This window comes from Ovis aries, chromosome 9 (assembly GCF_016772045.2).
Source record: "Ovis aries strain OAR_USU_Benz2616 breed Rambouillet chromosome 9, ARS-UI_Ramb_v3.0, whole genome shotgun sequence".
NCBI classification, from domain to species: Eukaryota; Metazoa; Chordata; class Mammalia; order Artiodactyla; family Bovidae; genus Ovis; species Ovis aries.
The window spans coordinates 50094651-50113885 of NC_056062.1; the positions used below are offsets into that span (position 1 = coordinate 50094651).

Consider the following 19235-nt stretch of genomic DNA (forward strand, 5'->3'; position numbering starts at 1 on the left):
TATGAAATTCATGTTACTTGTCATACTTGAGGACTTTAAACATCAAGCTCAATACTCACTGACCTCACAATACTGAGATCTTACACAATGCAGGCATACTAATGTGTTCAGACTAATGCTCTGCAAGTGATTAGGAAGTCAGACACTAAATATGGTATATCAAGATAGGTCAAAATACAATATACACAGGATAAGCAATACAAAACAGGCTATAATTATAAAAGCCAATCTACAATACGGACACCAAGGTTTCTATAGGGACAATAAGAGGGAATGTTTTCTCTGATTAAAATTGCAAGTAGATGAGAATACTTAAAGGGCAACTACAAAAACTGAACATACAAGTAGATAGTTTCATAAACTAAAATAATTTAATTATGAATAATATACATGACATACGATAGTCTAGCATACATGATAAATATTTGACAACAGTGGTTGGGGACAAGATTTTTAGAATAGTTTTCAATTCAATTCTCCCCTTTTTAGTCATCTAATATGTATCAGTGGAATGAATATTAATAATTTTCACAAAGCAGTGAGAATCAGACCACAAACAAAAAGATGAAGACACTATTTGCTACAATGTTTCTAGAGCTTTATAATCAAGGCAAGCATATTTTTTAGCACCTTTAAAATAGGTCCAAAATATGGCCACTTTCACAACCTCCGTGGTTACCCTTCTGGTCCAAATCACCATCACCTCTCACCTGGGTCACTGCCATTACTTATCTCACCTCCCTAAACCCGTGTGCTTCCACATCTCATCAAATAAAATTGTCAGTGAATGGGGAATTTCGCAACCACTTGTTCAGAGCAGTGGACCTCAGGAAAGTTTTGCTATTGGAAAAATTTTCAAATCTATATGTACATTAAGCTTTGAGTACTGGACCCTTTGTAATTATTTTATAACCATGTAGATAATACGATTAAAATAACTTTAAAATAGTTTAAAAGTATTACTGGACTTCCAGTGCTCTGTCATTTTCTCAATCATGGGTATCAGAATATACAACTTCTATGACATGGGAGGGACCATAAAATTAACCGATGTTAAAAGGGGATCTTCGTATTTCAAAAGACTGGAACAACCGCCCGAGGGTTTCCACATCGTTCTACATGTAGTCTTTAATTTTCAGAAATAATATTACTTAATGAATCTGTTGTTGCTGATTAGCTGCTAAGTCGTGTCCAACTGTTCTGCTGCCCCATGGACTGTAGCCCACCAGGCTCCTCTGTCCATAGGATTTCCCAGGCAAGAATACTGGAGTGGGTTGCCATTTCCCTTCCCAAGGAACCTTCCCAACCCAGGGATCGAACCTGCGTCTCCTACATTTAGCAGGTAGATTCTTTACCACTGAGCCACTTAATGAATAAGCAGGTATTTTCCATGTTGGTATTCACACCTAATCAGCAGAATGGGAACAAAGTAAATTGGGTCTGATTCTTGATTGTTCCAATAACCAGCTTTTAAACCATAAACAAGAAAATTCACTTCTACAGGCTTCAATTCTCTCACATTAAATGAGGGTGAATCTATTTCCTCTATTTCATTGAGCTGTTTCAAGATAAAATCAGAATGAAAGTCATACTAAAGTATGATGCAAATACTACAACACAATAGAAGGCATGGAGGTTAATGTGTGGCTGAAATGCTTCAGTTCAGACTTGACCATAAAGAGACTGGACTGCTAAGCTTGACTCCACAGGAAGTAAGAACCATCACAGGATTTACTGAGAAGAGTGAGGATGGTGGTGGCGGATGTTTGTGGGAAAACCAATGAGGTAACGGCACCTTCAAAGAAATCTAACAGCAATGTGAAAGGATCTCTAGGAGTGGGAAGAATTAAAAGCTACTCTGTAATAGCCCAAATGAAAACTATTAACTTGGACCACACAGCTCTGATGATAACGTAAGAAAAGTGATCAGACTGCCTTATGTCTGTGAAAGGATCTGAAAAACCACACTTAAGAATGAGGGAAAGGAAAGAAATTAAACACAAGAAGACGGGTGAACAGAAACCCAAAGAGAGAATTCTCTTATTTCGTTATTAGGAAAAAAACTGTGTTTATTAGCTGTATTAAATTTGGGATGTCTGGGGGTGTTCAAGTAGAGCTGCCCAACAAGGGCATGAAATTAAACCTCAGAAGGAAGAGAGTGTAAACAGAGTTGGAAATCTAGGAGTCAGTGGCTTAAGCTGGTTAAAGACATTAAAGAGTGAGCAGAATAAAGAAGCTAGAGGACACCAAAATCAGACCAGTAAGCAGAAGTGAAGCCAGGGAAGAGGATAACAGGAATATAAGCTAAGATGATAGGATTTATGACAAAGGCTCTCACTTACAAAAATATTAAAGACGAAATTCAAATGATGCTTAAGTTTGACATCTGATTTAGAATTAAGAACAGAGTTTTAGAGAATACCTTAGACCTAGTTTCATGGTTAGAGAAATACTTTTTTTTTAAGATTTGTGAGTTTCCACAGATAACCTTCTCCAGTATTCCCTAAGGCAAAGTGTCTGATTCCATGATTCGTATTCTTCCTTCACAGGCCTTCAAGGGTCTTAGCTGAAGTGAGGTAGAGGAACAGGTTGAGAACAAGTGGATACCTCACTGCCTTCAAGCAAAAACAGTTAAGATGATGCTGATAAGCCAAAGGCAACAAAAGAAAGTGAAGATCATTTTCTGAAGAGAAGGAATACATTTGGTTTCTAATTACAGTTGATGTGTGGTTATTACAGAAACCCAGAGGTCACAACAAGACACACTTCTTCACCTTTTTTTAGAAAAACATAAAAATGAGCCCCCAACATCTTACTTTTCTGCTCACATAGAAACTTCAGAACTCAAGGAATCAGTTTCCATTTAATACTATGCCTTGAAACATTTATCTTTTTAACTATAGCACAATACGAAAGTTGACTTCCATCTATATTCCTACATGGCTAAGAGAAGATTAAGCTGTTTGTGTCACTACTTAAAGTAGTGACATTTTCTTTTCTTGGGCTCCAAAATCACTGTAGACGGTGATAGCAGCCACAAAATTAAAAGATGCTTGCTCCTTGGAAGAAAAGTTTAGCGTGTTAAAAAGTAGAGACATCACTTTGCCGTCAAAAGTCCATTTAGACAAAGATATGGTCTTTCCAGTAGTCATGTACAGATGTGAGAGTTGGATCATAAAGAAGGCTGAGTGCCGAAGAACTGATGCTTTCAAATTGTGGTGCCAGAGAAGACTCTTTGAGAGTCCTTGGACAGCAAAGACATCAAATCAGTCAATCCTCAAGGAAATCAACCCTGAATATTCATTGGAAGGACTGATGGTGAAGTTGAAGCTCCAGTACTTTGGCCACCTGATGCGAAAAGCCAACTCACTAGAAAAGACCCTGATGCTGCAAAAGATTGAGGGCAGGAGGAGAAGGGGGTGAGGAGAGAGAATACAGTTTGATGGCATCATTGACTCTATGGACATGAGCTTGAGCAATCTCCAAGAGATAGGGAAGGACAGGGAAGCCTGGACTGCTGCAGTTCATCAGACTGCAAAAAGTAGGACAAGACCTAGCAACTGAACAACAACTTAGAAGTAGCAATGAAATATGAATTTCCTCAAAAATAGCATATTTTAGCACCTAACACACTGAATTTTAGGTTATTTGGGAAATTTCATGACTACAACACCTCATCACCTAGCAGTGCTACACAGAGTTAGTCACTGTCTTATCATTTAGCTACTAGTAACTCATTATCCATCTTACCAACCCAGAAAGCTGGAATTCATCCTAAATTCTCCTTTTCTCTAACCTCCAAGGATTAATCATTTACCACAGTTAAACAGTTCTCAAAAATTTTTATCTACCACCACTACCCTTTGTCCAAGTTTTCAGACATTAACTAAACTGATAGTGCTTCACACTGAAACGATCAGATTTGGGGCTGATGTCTAGATATTTAATATCTTATATTTTGCCCTTGCAGTATTGAAAGGCTACAAGAGACAGCATGGCATGAGAAATCAAAGAAGTGCTCCTTTCAAAGCAGCACTTGCCTCTTAATGATGTCATTCTGTCAATACCATCATCTTATCTAGAAAGACATGGCTCCAGCTACTCCAAAATGCAAAGTTCTCCCAAAACCTGTGGGCCTAGGGGTTAGATTTCCATGCCCTTTGGTCTACTTAACATGAATGGATCAGAAATAGTCTTAAGTTTTTAGAAGTACAAAAGCAACAAAGCCTAATCTCAAAGTAAATCTCAATACAGTGAATTGTTCATGACTTTGATTATATTACAAATAAGATAAAGAAACAAATCTACTTAATATAATTGTAAAGATTATAAATTTTTACTTAGTCAAAAATCACGAATTTGGCATTTGTCTATAATCTAAAAATACAATAAAATTTTAAAAAGCAAAACAGTTACCTGAGGAGAGTCAAAAGGATATCGACTACTAAACTTAAATAGAAGTTGAAATTTTTCCCCTTCATATAAGGTACCTGGTGCACCTTCCATGTCTACAATCCACCTAGAATAGAAAACAAAATTTTAATTTCAGTTATAAAGGACTGGGGCGAGGAGGAAAAAAAACACCAGATATGCATCTATGCCAGGCAATGGGACAGGAGTCACCCACGTGTAACAACACACTTCATCCTCCCAACAGGAGTAGGTAGTAACAATCCTGGCCCTATTCCCTTCTCTCACACTCCTGGGTTAAATAAGCAGACCAACGTCAGACAGCTAAAAAGGACAGAGCCAAGTTTTAACTCAGGTCCAGAAAAAAATAAAAAATAAAAAAAATAAAACTCAACTTCAGTGTACTGACACCAAAGTCTACACTCTTCTTACTAAATTTACGGTACCTTATTTTTTCAGACCATCTCTACAATTATGGAAAAGTTTTTATAGATAAAATCAAGCTAATCAACTGCTTTCTTGATATCAATTATTTTAGAAGCTATTAATATGAGAGAAGTTGATGTCAGCAATGACTACAGCAGCTGTCAGATCACTTTTCTCATGAGTATTTCAGAGACAGCTAACCAGGAAAAAGGAAGCTAAGCTGACATCAGTCCTCTTACTCTGATGGCTACTCAAGGCTCTAAAAGGCCTTTCCTTTGTCTCTCATTGTTTCAATCATTTAATAAAACCCAGAATAGATTTCCATGGCATCTATATAAGCTTACTTTGTTTTCATATATAATAATCATGAATATAAATCTGTTTATAATAATATACTGCACACTATCTCCAATTTTTTTTTAAAAAAAGAGGAACACAGTTTATTAGAATATAGATGACAGGGCAGATTTTAGAAGTAAAAATTTGAGTTCCTAATTACAACCATGCCTCTTATAATTACTGTATACCTGGTCAATTCCTTAAATCCTATACTTTTCAGGTATAAAAATTATATATTAAATACAGGGAAACAAAAGGAAGGTTGAGGATACAGTGCTGGCCTACTATTGAGCACCTCACATTATTATGGACTTCAGTTCAGTTCAGTTCAGTCGCTCAGTCGTGTCTGACTCTTTGCAATCCAAAAAATCGCAGCAAGCCAGGCCTCCCTGTCCATCATCAACTCAGGGAGTTCACTCAGACTCACGTCCATCGAGTCAGTGATGCCATCCAGCCATCTCATCCTCGGTCGTCCCCTTCTCCTCCTGCCTCCAATCCCTCCCAGCATCAGAGTCTTTTCCAATGAGTCAACTCTTCTCATGAGGTGGCCAAAGTACTGGAGTTTCAGCTTTAGCATCAGTCCTTCCATAAACACCCAGGACTGATCTCCTCTAGAATGGACTGGTTGGATCTCCTTGCAGTCCAAGGGACTCTCAAGAGTCTTCTCCAACACCACAGTTCAAAACCATCAATTCTTTGGCGCTCAGCCTTCTTCACAGTCCAACTCTCACATCCATACATGACCACTGGAAAAACCATAGCCTTGACTAGATGGACCTTTGTTGGCAAAGTAATGTCTCTGCTTTTGAATATGCTGTCTAGGTTGCTCATAACTTTTCTTCCAAGGAGTAAGTGTCTTTTAATTTCATGGCTGCAGTCACCATCTGCAGTGATTTTGGAGCCCAAAAAAATAAAGTCTGACACTGTTTCCACTGTTTCCCCATCTATTTCCCATGAAGTGATGGGACCAGATGCCATGATCTTCGTTTTATGAATGTTGAGCTTTAAGCCAACTTTTTCACTCTCCTCTTTTACTTTCATCAAGAGGCTTTTTAGTTCCTCTTCACTTTCTTCCATAAGGGTGGTGTCATCTGCATATCTGAGGTTATTGATATTTCTCCCGGGAATCCGGATTCCAGCTTGTGCTTCTTCCAGCCCAGCGTTTCTCATGATGTACTCTGCATAGAAGTTAAATAAGCAGGGTGCCAGTATACAGCCTTGCCGTACTCCTTTTCCTATTTGGAACCAGTCTGTTGTTCCATGTCCCAGTTCTAACTGTTGCTTCCTGACCTGCATATAGGTTTCTCAAGAGGCAGGTCAGGTGGTCTGTATTCCCATCTCTTTCAGAATTTTCCACAGTTTCTTGTGATCCACACAGTCAAAGGCTTTGGCATAGTCAATAAAGCAGAAATAGATGTTTTCTGGAACTCTCTTGCTTTTTCCATGATCCAGAGGATGTTGGCAGTTTGATCTCTGGTTCCTCTGCCTTTTCTAAAACCAGCTTGAACATCTGGAAGTTCACGGTTCACATACTGCTGAAGCCTGGCTTGGAGAATTTTGAGCATTACTATACTAGCATGTGCTGCTGTTGCTGCTGCTAAGTTGCTTCCGTCGTGTCCGACTCTGTGCGACTCCAGAGACCGCAGCCCAAAAGGGTACCCCGTCCCTGGGATTCTCCAGGCAAGAACACTGGAGTGGGCTGCTATTTCCTTCTCCAATGCATGAAAATGAAGAGTGAAAGTGAAGTCGCTTAGTTGTGTCCGACTCTTAGCAACCCCATGGACTGCAGCATTTTCCAGGCAAGAGAACTGGAGTGGGTTGCCATTGCCTTCTCCATACTAGCATGTGAGATGAGTACAATTGTTCAGTAGTTTGAACATTCTTTGGCATTGCCTTTCTTTGGAATTGGAATGAAAATGGACCTTTTCCAGTCCTGTGGCCACTGCTAAGTTTTCCAGATTTGCTGGCATATTGAATGTAGCACTTTCACAGCATCATCTTTCAGGATTTAAAACAGCTCAACTGGAATTCCATCACCTCCACTAGCTTTGTTGGTAGTGATCCTTTCTAAGGCCTACTTGACTTCACATTCCAGGATGTCTGGCTCTAGGTGAGTGATCACACCATTGTGATTATCTTGGTCCTAAAGATCTTTTTGTACAGTTCTTCTGTGTATGCTTGCCACCTCTTCTTAATATCTTCTGCTTCTCTTACGTCCATACCATTTCTGTCCTTTATCGAGCCCATCTTTGCATGAAATGTTCCCTTGGTATCTCTAATTTTCTTGAAGAGATCTCTAGTCTTTCCCATTCTGTTCTTTTCCTCTATTTCTTTGCACTGATCGCTGAGGAAGGCTTTCTTATCTCTCCTTGCTATTCTTTGGAATTCTGCATTCAGATGCTTATATCTCCTTTTCTCCTTTGCTTTTCGCTTCTCTTCTTTTCACAGCTATTTGTAAGGCCTCCCCAGACAGCCATTTTACCTTTTTTGCATTTCTTTTCCATGGGGATGGTCTTGATCCCTGTCTCCTGCACAATGTCACGAACCTCCGTCCATAGTTCATCAGGCACTCTATCTATCAGATCTAGTCCCTTAAATCTATTTCTCACTTCCACTGTATAATCATAAGGGATTTGATTTAGGTCATACCTGAATGGTCGAGTGGTTTTCCCTACTTTCTTCAATTTAAGTCTGAATTTGGCAGTAAGGAGCTCATGATCTGAGCCACAGTCAGCTCCTGGTCTTGTTTTTGCTGACTGTATAGAGCTTCTCCATCTTTGGCTTAGGTACTTAGGAACACTATGGACTTAGGAATATATAAAATAGTGTTAAGTGTGGCTACTCTCTGAAAGTAACCAGGTTGGAACACAGAGACCCTTAAAAACATGACTATTCATTCTCAGGAGGCATGCTGAATACTATGTAAAGAAAAGATATGACCACAGACTCAAGAGGCAGTATTTTACAGCAAAATTAGATAATCCCTTAGTTAGCTGTGTGGCCCTCAGTATGCTCTTCTGTTTTAAGTACTTAAATTGTAAAATAGTTATTTTAAAAAATTATTAAAGTTAATAAAGTCACCTTAAAGTTTTGCTAGAAAGATAAATGATACTGCATATGCAAAAAACAGTATATTCCTAACACCAAAACCAGTACATAGTAAATAAAACGCAATGCAAAAAACTGCATTAAAAAGACAAAAACAAAAAACCTACTCTTTTTAATAAAAACCAGGTCATTCCTCCCAATCAAACTTACAAGCTTTTGCACAGCAAAGGAAACCATCAACAAAATGAGAAGACAATCTATGGGCTGGGAGAAAATATTTGCAAACAATGAGATTGTCAGGGGCTTAACATCCCCTCACAAGAAAGCAATGAGACTGACAGGGGTTTAACCTCCTCCTGCAAAAAAAGCAATCAAATGATAGGCAAAGACCTAAATAAACATGTCTCCAAAGAACACACAGATGAAAAGGAACATGAAAAGATGCTCCAAATCATCAATTATTAGAAAAAAGGAAATCAAAATTATGATGAGATGTCACCTCATACAAGTCAGAAGGGCCATCATCAAAAAGTTTACAAATAAGAAATGCTGGGTGTGGAGAAAAGGGAATTCTCTTAAACTATTTGTGGGACTGTAAATCAGTACAGCCACTAAGGAAATAGTATGAAGTTTAGTTTCCTTAAAAAAATGAAAAAAAAAAAGAACTACCATATGATTCAGCAAGCTCGCTCCTAGGCAAGTAGCTGGAAAAGATTAAAACTCTTAACTCAGAAAAGATAAATGCACCCCAATGTTCATAGCAGCACTATTTACAACATTCAAAACATGGAAGTAACCTTGAAGCCCATCAACAGACCAAGGAATAAAGATGATGTGGTACATCATCCATACACACCTCCTACACTGCTGGTGGGAATGTAATTTGGTAAAGCCACTTTGGAAAACAGTATGGAGGTTCTGCAGAAACTAAAAAGAGGATACTATAGGATCCAGCAATCCCACTCTGGGGAATATACCTGGACAAAACCTTTATTCAAAACAATACATGAACCACTATGTTCACAGCAGCACTGTTCTCAATAGCCAAAACATGGAAACAACCTGAATGTCCATCAGCAGCTAAATGGATACAGATGTGGTCCACATATGCAACGGAATACTACTCAGGCATAAATAAAAACAAGACAGTGTCATCTGCAGTAGCATGGATACAACTAGAGATTATCACAGGCTTCCCTAGTGACTCAGATGGTAAAGAATCAGGCCCCAGTGCAGGAGACCCAGGTTCGATACCTGGGTTGGGACAATCCCCTGGAGAAGGGAATGGCAACCCACTCCAGTATTCTTGCCTGGAGAACTCCATGGACAGAGGAGCCTGACAGACCACAGTTCATGGAATCACAAAGAGTCAGATGAGTGACTGAGTGACTAACACTTTTACTTTCATACTAAGTGAAGTCAGAAAAAGAAAGACAGATACCATATGGTATCACTTATATGTGGCATCTAAAATATGGCACAAATGAACTTATCTATGAAACAGAAACAGACTCATAGATAAAGAGAACAGACATGGTGGGGGAGGGAGAGATGGACTGGGAATCTGGGGTTGGCAGATGCAAACTATTACATTCAGAATGGATAAGCAACAGGGTCCTAAAGTACAGTACAAGGAACTATACTCAATATCTGTGATAAATCATATGGAAAATAATATAAAAAAAGAATATATATATATGTGTGTGTAACTGATTCACTATGCTGTACAGCAGAGATTGGCACAATATTGTAAATCAACTATACTTCAATCAAAAAAAATAAAAAAATAAAGATGTGGTACATGTATGCAATGGAATATTATCCAGCCACAAAAAAGAATGAAATATTGCCATTTGTAGCAATATGGATGGACCCAAAGACCTAAAGATTATCATACTAAGTGAAGTCAGAAAAAGACAAATATATGAAGGGGACATTAGCTTTGATGGATGTATTAAGACAGGATATATACCAATACAGCCTCTCTCAAGGGTTTTCAAAGGCAATTATGACTATATAAAATTTTCGCCTGACATGATGACTACGGAGTTAACTCAAGGGGTGCCACTTTACTGAGCTACACTGAGAGACCACAATAGTTCTAAGCTGATCTTTCAGTATCTCTGTTCCTTCCTTAGGAGAGCAGAGAGGTCAAAGGATAGCATATTAGGTCAAAGAACATGATTCTCATATTTTTTAAGGTCTTAATACATGCTACCAAACTGTCTTCCATAAAACATAATGGGCTTACTTCATCTTCCTTACTCATATCACCCATTTCATATGATCCCACTTAAATATTTTTTTTTCTTTTTGGCCACGTTGCGCAGCTTATGGGATCTTAAGTTCCCAGTCCAGGGACTGAAACTGGGCCCTAGCAGTTGAGAGTTGTCAAGTCTTAACCACCAGACTGCCAAGGAATTCCCTGCATAGTTTTTTCAAACTAGGTTAGAAGTTATATCAAACATTGCTCTTTCACTCATCTCTGATTCCTCTATCTTTTGTTTCAGCTTCTGCCCTGCCCTGATTAAAGAAACTAAAGAACTCAACAGAAAAAAGTATATTATTTTAAAATTAGTGTTTATTTCCTGTTAATTACATGTATCTCTTTTAACCAGGTTAATATTTGGTTTGCAATTCATTTCATTCAAAAGATCCTTTCTTAATATTCCTGTTCTTAAAGCTTGACTCCTGTCTTAATTACTGACAAAATGCCATGGTCAAAGGTAACCAAAAATTGTTTCTTCTGAAAATAAGTATGTCCCTGTTATGTAAGTTTTGGTCACTCCTGCTCTCTGGTCTCTGTATCACTAAATATTTGAATTGTTCAATTTGTTCTACAAGTTGGTCTACAGGAAATTTTTATCTTGTTGGCTTATACCCCTTTTCATTTTAGGATTTTTTCCTTTCTTTTTTAAGGATAAAGTCAATTACTTAAAAATCTCCCATTTTACTACATTTACCTTTTTCCAGTGGAACTATTAAATCAAAGGAGTGGTAAGGACAGACCAGTCAGTTGTGAAATCTTAGGATGATACTCTCAAAAACATTTCAAACTAATTCAAATGCTCATTTTTAAGAGGGGGAATGCTCTCTTTTTAAAAAATGCTCATTTTAAGGGAACCCATATCTCTCTACTATTCTTGGCACATATCTGGGAAGAAAACTCCTGCTCCACTCTCAAGGAAGGAGCTGAATCAGAGGATACTTCTGTGTCCTCCTTCTACCCTTCACATTTTCATCCTCATGCAAGTCTCTAATCTATCATCTGAGAATACTGAGGGTGTGACATTCACTTAGCTAATGCTGCTATAAAGAAAGCAACCACGCTGTATGTTCAGGGGACAAGCAGAGAGGTGCGCCTCTTGATGGTTTATTCACTTCAGTTCAGTTCAGTTGCTCAGTCCTGTCTGACTCCTCGCGACCCCATGAACCACAGCACGCCAGGCCTCCCTGTCCATCACCAACTCCCGGAGTCCACCCAAACCCATGTCCATCGAGTTGGTGATGCCATCCAACCATTTCATTCTCTGTCATCCCCTTCTCCTCCTGCCCTCAATCTTTCCCAGCACCAGGGTCTTTTCAAATGAGTCAGCTCTTTGCATCAGGTGGCCAAAGTTCACTTCAGAGCCTCAAATGTTTTTGAAAAATCTGATAAATAACCTCATACCAAACTACTCTATCACAGGTGAAGAACACTCCCTAGCAAAGTCAGGCCAAAGTTTTTAACATGCTACCTCATCAGCAGGAAACTTTTATAAAATAAAACTGTGTATTTAAATGCACAGAATAAGATATGTTTACTGTATTTACTTCTCAGTGGGAGAGAATCAGATAAAATATGAAAATAATTCTGACATACAGAAAATAATTCTGTATTTTTAAAATGAGTATATATTCATACTTACATTGATAACAAAAGAAAAACAAGTACTTTAAAACTTAAAATACTTACTGTGTAATTGAATTTTGAACACTTTTTTCATTTAAAGTCATTCCAGGAGGTGGGTCATTCTGCAAAGCCAACAGTTCTTTCTGTAGTCGTTTCTAAAAAAAAAAAAAGAGTATCATTAGTAACTTTGTACTTTTTTTTCTTACAATATAATATCCTTGTAGTCATACAGTCTGAATCCTTGATTAAATTTTTCCCAAATGCTTGTGGCTTTTCCTTTATAAACCCCTTATAGCTATATATTTTACATGCCTGATTCTCAAATTTTTTACTGCCTTCCTATAATTCACAATTATTAAAGTATTTTTAAATATATTTGTAACCATTGATGCTATAAGATAGTTACCAAGTTATAAGGTTATAAATGCTTAAAAGTTTAAGCAGGGCTTCCTTTACTGGTTTTCAATGATAACAGTCATAGTTTTCCATAACTCTTAAAGAATGCATCATTTCAGACAAATAGATTTTCCAGAAGAACTACAGAAAACGTCTTTTGAAAAAGTTTAAAATAATTTAAATTTACAGCTCCTATTTGTTTTCTTAAGACAGTATCATCCACATATAATTTAATCTTTCAACATCAGAATATAACATATCACAGCCTGAGATTACATAAAGTTATTTTTTTCACACATTAGATGCCCTGAAATGGCTATGTATTTGCATTCTTTTTTGTATAGCTTTTATTGTTCAATTCTTCCCTTATTATCATCACTCAACATTCTTTTTCATGACACAACAAAGCAAAATAAAAACCACAACAGTCCATAATTTGTGGGTTTAAAAGCAAAATAACCAATGTTATTAGAAGTGCATGCAACATTATAAAGATTCCTAATGAATATTTTTTTTTTTATTAAAGTACAAAAACAGGACTTCCTTGGTGGTCCAGTGGTTAAGAATCAGCCTGCCAATGCAGGGAACATGGGTTTGACCCCTGCCCCAGGGAGATCCCACAAGAGCCCATGCCCACAAGACAATCCACCAAAGTCAGAAGCCTGCGCACCACGAGAGAAAGCCTGAGCCCAGCAATGAAGGCCCAGTACAGCCACCAATTAATTACAAGTTTGTTTAAAAATAAATAAAATTGTACATAGTAAGTGTTCAGGAAAGAAAAAAAAGCAAGCACACGAGCATGGATTCCTATTCAGAACTTCAAACAACTCTACTTAAAAGCTAGTTTTTGATTTTTCAAAACAGTGGAATATCACTATCAATACAGCAATGTTTGTAGTTTTCTAGATCTTTACAATTCATAACATCTTTCAATAACCCTACAAACATCTAACACCTCTACAGATTAGAAAACTCCTCCCTTTTTTGTTGAGACTCAATGGCACTTTTAATTGGCAAAAGTGAAAACTTTTCCTCAAATGGTACAATATCAAAATTGGTAGCAACAAGGAAAATAAGATATTAACTGCAATTTCTGACCTGTTGCCTTCCAAAATGCAAAATTACAAACTAAAAATTAGTTTAGAAAATTTTTAATTATTGAAAACATAGAAATAAAGCTGCCTAAACAATGTTTTGAATAAAGAAGGAATATATTTGTGAAAAGTGTCTATGCAGAAGAGGGTTTTAAATTTACTTAAGTCAACAGGGGCTACCCTGGTGGCTCAAGACTGTAAAGAATCTGCCTGCAGTGCAGGAGACCTGGGTTCGATCCCTGGGTCAGGAAGATCCCCTGGAGAAGGAAATGGCATCCCACTCCAGTATTCTTGCCTGGGAAATCCCAGGAACAGAGGGGGCCTGGCAGGCTATATATAGTTCATGGGGTTGCAAAGAATCAAACAGGACTGTGTGATTAACGCTTTTCACTTTCAATTAAAGTCAACAAATCCTGTAGGTTCTGTGATTAAGTCAATTTTCAAAAACACTTTTTTTGAAAAAAAAAAAAAAAACTAAAAAAAAAAAGTGTTTTTTTTTAAAAGCAGCAATTCTCAGAGATGTCTGATATACTAATTTGCCTTACGATTCTCTAAGGGGAGGAAGATAACACACAGGTTTCCAAAGTAATGGAATACTCTCAGTGTAGGGCATCTTGGGAAAGTCTTGTTTCAATGACCACAGTTTGGGAAACAATGCTGTGGAAATCCTCCAGACCTTGAGAACTTCATATAAGACAGGGAAGACAGCCCTTGTCACTGAATCAGGATACAAAAGGTCAGTTTGCATAACCAGCTACCAAAAGAAACAGAATACAAAGGCAATCTAAGAACTGCATTGGTGTAATCATCCCTAAAAGACAATGGGACCAGTGCTGAAGGAAAGGAAAAGTTTTTCCCACCCCAATACTACTACTTGTATGTCCACAAAGAAAGGGGCCTGCGGTAGCCAAACTCCAAGAGAATCTCCAAGTAACTGCTTCCTGGTAGTCACATCCTCCCACACAGTACCAGAGTTGGTCAGTGTAACCAATACGGCAGAAAAGGAAGGTATGTCACTCCCAAGATTAGGTTATAAAAGATTGTGAGTTATGTCTTGGTTGTTCTCTTTAGAATCACTTTCCATACTGTGAACAACCCAATTCAGAGGTCAGCAGGGTAAGGTTAGGGCCTCCTGCCAATAACCACATGTCACGTGGAAGAATCTCCAATCTGGAATCTCCAATTCCAGCCAAGATTTCAGACAGCTGCCGCTGGGGCCAATATTTTGCCCACAAACTCAAATGAGAACCATCCAACTCTTTGGAATTACAAGGGATTTTAAGTGTTTGTTCTTTCAAACACTACATGTTTTTTCAAACATTTCAAGACATTCGCTAGAGCATGTTTTTTAACAGAGGGGGTGGAGTCACTACATTAAAAGACAAGCCATACCAGTCCCTTACTGTCTGCTACCAGGCAATAAACTACCTTGCACATCCTTATCTCTGCAGTAGAAAGACAAGACAGGACTAACAAGTGGTAGAGGTGTTAATGAGTACTTACTAAGCACACAAATAAAAACCAGTGATTCACCCGTGTACTAAAAAAAAAAGGTAGAAGGTCAAACGGTGTATTCGGTAGGCTCATAAAAACAGGGAATTCACTCTTAGGTGTATCCTTCACAGAACAATAATTCATTAGAGAGAGCAGGAAATGTTTCTGAGTAAGCAATTTCCCCAGTGGTGCTCTGGCTCTTCTAAAAAACTGGTTCTAAGAACCCTGACTATGAGCAAAGAAGCTAAAAAAGGAGGACTCAAAGAGTTCAATGTAAAAATACAGGAAAATTCATACTCCGGGATGTGAAGAACCAGTATAACTGTTTAGAAATCATACCAAGCAACATCTATCAACAGAAAGCTATTATCACATGAGGAAGCATTCACTTCCTAACTTTGAAGACTAAGTGTTAAAAGTAGATGTGAAATACCTGCATTAGGACTGAACTCTAGCAAAAGCAAAGATACCACCAGCTCATTAGACCATCAGGGCAACACTGGCTACTTCCCTGCTGCTGCTGCTGCGTCACCTCAGTCGTGTGCGACTCTGTGTGACCCCATAGACGGCAGCCCACCAGGCTCCCCCATCCCGGGGATTCTCCAGGCAAGAACACTGGAGTGGGTTGCCCTTTCCTTCTCCAATGCATGAAAGTGAAAAGTGAAAGTGAAGTCACTCAGTTGTGTCCGACTGTTCACGACCCCATGGACTGCAGCCTACCAGGCTCCCCCGTCCATGGTATTTTCCAGGCAAGAGTACTGGAGTGGGGTGCCATTGCCTTCTCCAGACAGCGGTAAAATAATAGCCTCGAACTGAGGTAATGGGAGATAACTGGAAAATATCTGCAGAAGGTAACTAAAGAAGCAGAACTACCCACAAACCACTGGGAGCTGAGGCGGTTGAAAAACTAACAGTACCAAAGGTTCACAGCCAAATATCACCCTGTCTATTCCTGAACTGGAGAGGTACGAGCAAAGTAATTACACATATTACAAGTGTATCATGGTTCTCTGAATCTAAGACACACCATAAATTGTATTATTTTATGTAACACTAAGAAAGGAAAATAGCTACCAGTTAAACAACAACACTCCACTGACATATCTTGATTTCAGATATGCTAAAGTAGGGAGGAATATGTGCATTCAAAATTGTTAATAAAGGTCTGATCTCCCTGACTGTTAAGTATCAGAACTACTTGAAGGGTAAAAATAAATTTTCTGAGTAAATTTAATATGCCTAAAATGATTCTTCTCTCAATATTTAACACCTACCCCATGATGCATGATCTCAGTTGATCTGTAAATATGCACTTTATTCCCAGACTGCATAAAACAGAAGCACATCTGTGCTCCAAGGCAGAAAGACCAGGCAGGCCCACAATCTAAATGTTTGAGAGCATCCCAAATCTAGAATAACCTGAAAATTCTATCTAGCCCTCACGTGTGTTAGCTCAAGTCTAGAAAACTCAGAGAAATTTGAGATCTTCTAAGAGATCCAAATGGTTTACACACCCAGTGTGAAAGATCCTAATATATCTAAATATGGTGATTAAAAAAACATGATTTAACACTTTCAGAACTGGCATAGCTGTCCAGTGGCTCTACAGTCTAGACAGCACCTTCCTTTCTCTCTTTCCTTATGAATACAAATGAATCAAAGTGATATGAATCCATCGTAATTTACTACTTTGGGGGGTAAGAAGACCACTGACCAATTTCGGAGTCAACTATTGTCAACGACAAGACACTGGGAAGCACCACACAATGGAGTGACATTCCCATATGTCATAACACTATGGTTGAGGAACTCCAGACTACTGCAACAGCTGGGATGCGTCACCCTGCACTGAAGATAGAGTGACAGAAGTTAAACTTTCTCCCACTTCAGTGCTGTGAGGAATTATTCTTGAGATTTCCTCTCCCCTAGAACTGGGGCTTACTACCGGGGTCCAGGAAAGTATCTGTGTAACATGAAAAGGCAGACCAGGAGCTTAACACCCCCTCTTCTCCACTACCACCACTCCAAGAATCACTACAGCAGCTGTTTCACACCAAAGGTCAAGTGTGGGACAGAAAAAGCCCAAAAGAATAAAACAGATACATACATTATTACTTTTGGCCTTATGAGACTTAAAGCCCTTGAAAAGCTCAAGCCACAGTTTTTATACAATAGAGTAAAAGCAACTTAAAGATCACTTTAAAAACTGTAATCAGGACTTCTCTGTTGGTATAGTAGGTAGGAATCCACCTGACAATGTAGGGGACATGGGTTTGACCCCTGGTCCGGGAAGATTCTACATGCTGCCAGAGCAACTAAGCCCTCAGGCCACAACTACTGAGCCTGTGCTCTGCAACAAGAGAAGCTACAGCCACGAGAAGCTCACACACAGCAACAAAGAGCCCACTCGCCACAACTAGAGAAAGTCCGTGCACAGAAATGAAGATCCGGTACAATCAAAAATAAATATTCTCTTTTAAATGGGAAAAAAAACCCACCACAATTGCACTCCATGCTTCTACTGCAGGGGGCACAGGTTGACTCTCTCATCAGGGAACTAAGATCCTGCATGCAGTGTGGCATGGCAAAACACACACACACACACACACACACACACACCAAAACTGTAATCTCTATATTTTGATCAGCCCTGTTCCATTTTCCCCAACTGATATTATCAATACCCATCCCAGTATAGACCCATAATGTTAAACCAAATCTGAATACGCCATGTGCTTCCCTGGAATGACCAGGGAATGAGATATAATGGATAAAAATGAATACTTTTAAATATCAAAAAATTTTAAATGAAAGTAGCAAAACTCTAAATTTTAATACAGATCCCTGACATATGTACTGAAAATAATTTAACCTGTTAATAATGATTATTGTGACAGCCTCAGACAACAGTAAGTTCTAGAAGCCCACCTGACCCTTCAGCATATAGTTAAAGTAGCTTGAAAGCCCTAGTTCTCACATTTTAAACTGCCATCTGCTCTTTGATTATCAATAACTTGTCATAATACTTAACCTCTAAGCACAGACGTTCTCTTTCTTTCTCTTTTACTTGCTGTTTTCCACTTTGGAGCCAGAACCTCCCTTATCAAGCAAAAGGGTTTATTTATTTTGGTGACTACATCACTTTTTTTTTTTTTGGTATAACAAATGCCAACTAATCTTCAGTGACGGCATTAGCACTGACTAACATTTGTTGCTTCGTTTGCTCTTAAACCAGACTATACTCCCTTGTTGAAACTAACTGGAGAAATTAGGAATAAGTTTACCAAGTCCTCATAAAAATGAAAAGCACAGCCCAGTAATTAACGGGTCCACAGACCACACTGTGAAGCATGGTCCTAAGCCATGAAGTTTCATCCCAATGAGGCCATCTTTGCCTCTTCGGCTCCTGATCATTTTCATCAATGCTAGTGCTTTATATATTTGTTCAAATTTTTGCTTTTTCAGACAGCTGAAGATGATGGGTATTACTGTATTTTAAAAAAAGCACCACTTATAGTTGTTTGATAGTGAACAACACTGTTCAAGTTGATGAATACCACACTCAATGAAATACTCTGAGCAAACAAACAAAGGACTATTTTATTATTTTTTTTTTTTAAAGATTTTTTTGGTGTGGACCATTTTTAAAGTCTATTGAATTTGTTACATTTTACATTTTGGTTTTTTGGCCCCAAGACATGTGGGATCTTAGCTCCCCCACCAGGGATCGAACTCACATCCTCTGCATTAGAAGGCGAAGTCTTAACCACTGGACAGCCAGGGAAGTCCCACAAAGGACTATTTTAAACAGCATCCTAAAAAGTTCATTCATATATAAAACAGCTCAGCTTCTAAACTAATGGATTTGTGTTAAGTATTATCCAACACTAATACATGTTGAAACAAAGGTATAAAATATTTAAATGATACTGACATTATCAATCAAAAAAGAAAAGAATATATCCCTCTTAGATACTAAAAATGACAATATATCAATGGACAAACTGACAAGATCCCTGGCTATGTAAAGCTTAAACTCTAGTGAAGGAAGAGACAGTCAATAAATAGTTAAAAAACAAGTACATGTGTGGTATATTAAAATGTGATGAAAAATGGAGCAAGTTAAGGCGTTGGAG

At 38.3% G+C, this 19235-nt stretch overlaps 1 protein-coding gene across 3 annotated transcripts in view; it reads right to left on the minus strand.

Moving 5' to 3' along the window:
- UBE2W (ubiquitin conjugating enzyme E2 W) overlaps positions 1-19235 on the minus strand; it is a 69214-nt gene that overhangs the window by 24608 nt on the left and 25371 nt on the right. For all 3 annotated transcript variants that reach the window (XM_004011742.4, XM_042254342.1, XM_060393816.1), the window contains exons 2-3: positions 12179-12270; positions 4417-4519 (exon numbers count right to left, since the gene is read on the minus strand). In XM_004011742.4, the coding sequence (XP_004011791.1) occupies positions 4417-4519; positions 12179-12270 (195 nt within the window). The remainder of the gene's footprint in view (positions 1-4416; positions 4520-12178; positions 12271-19235) is intronic.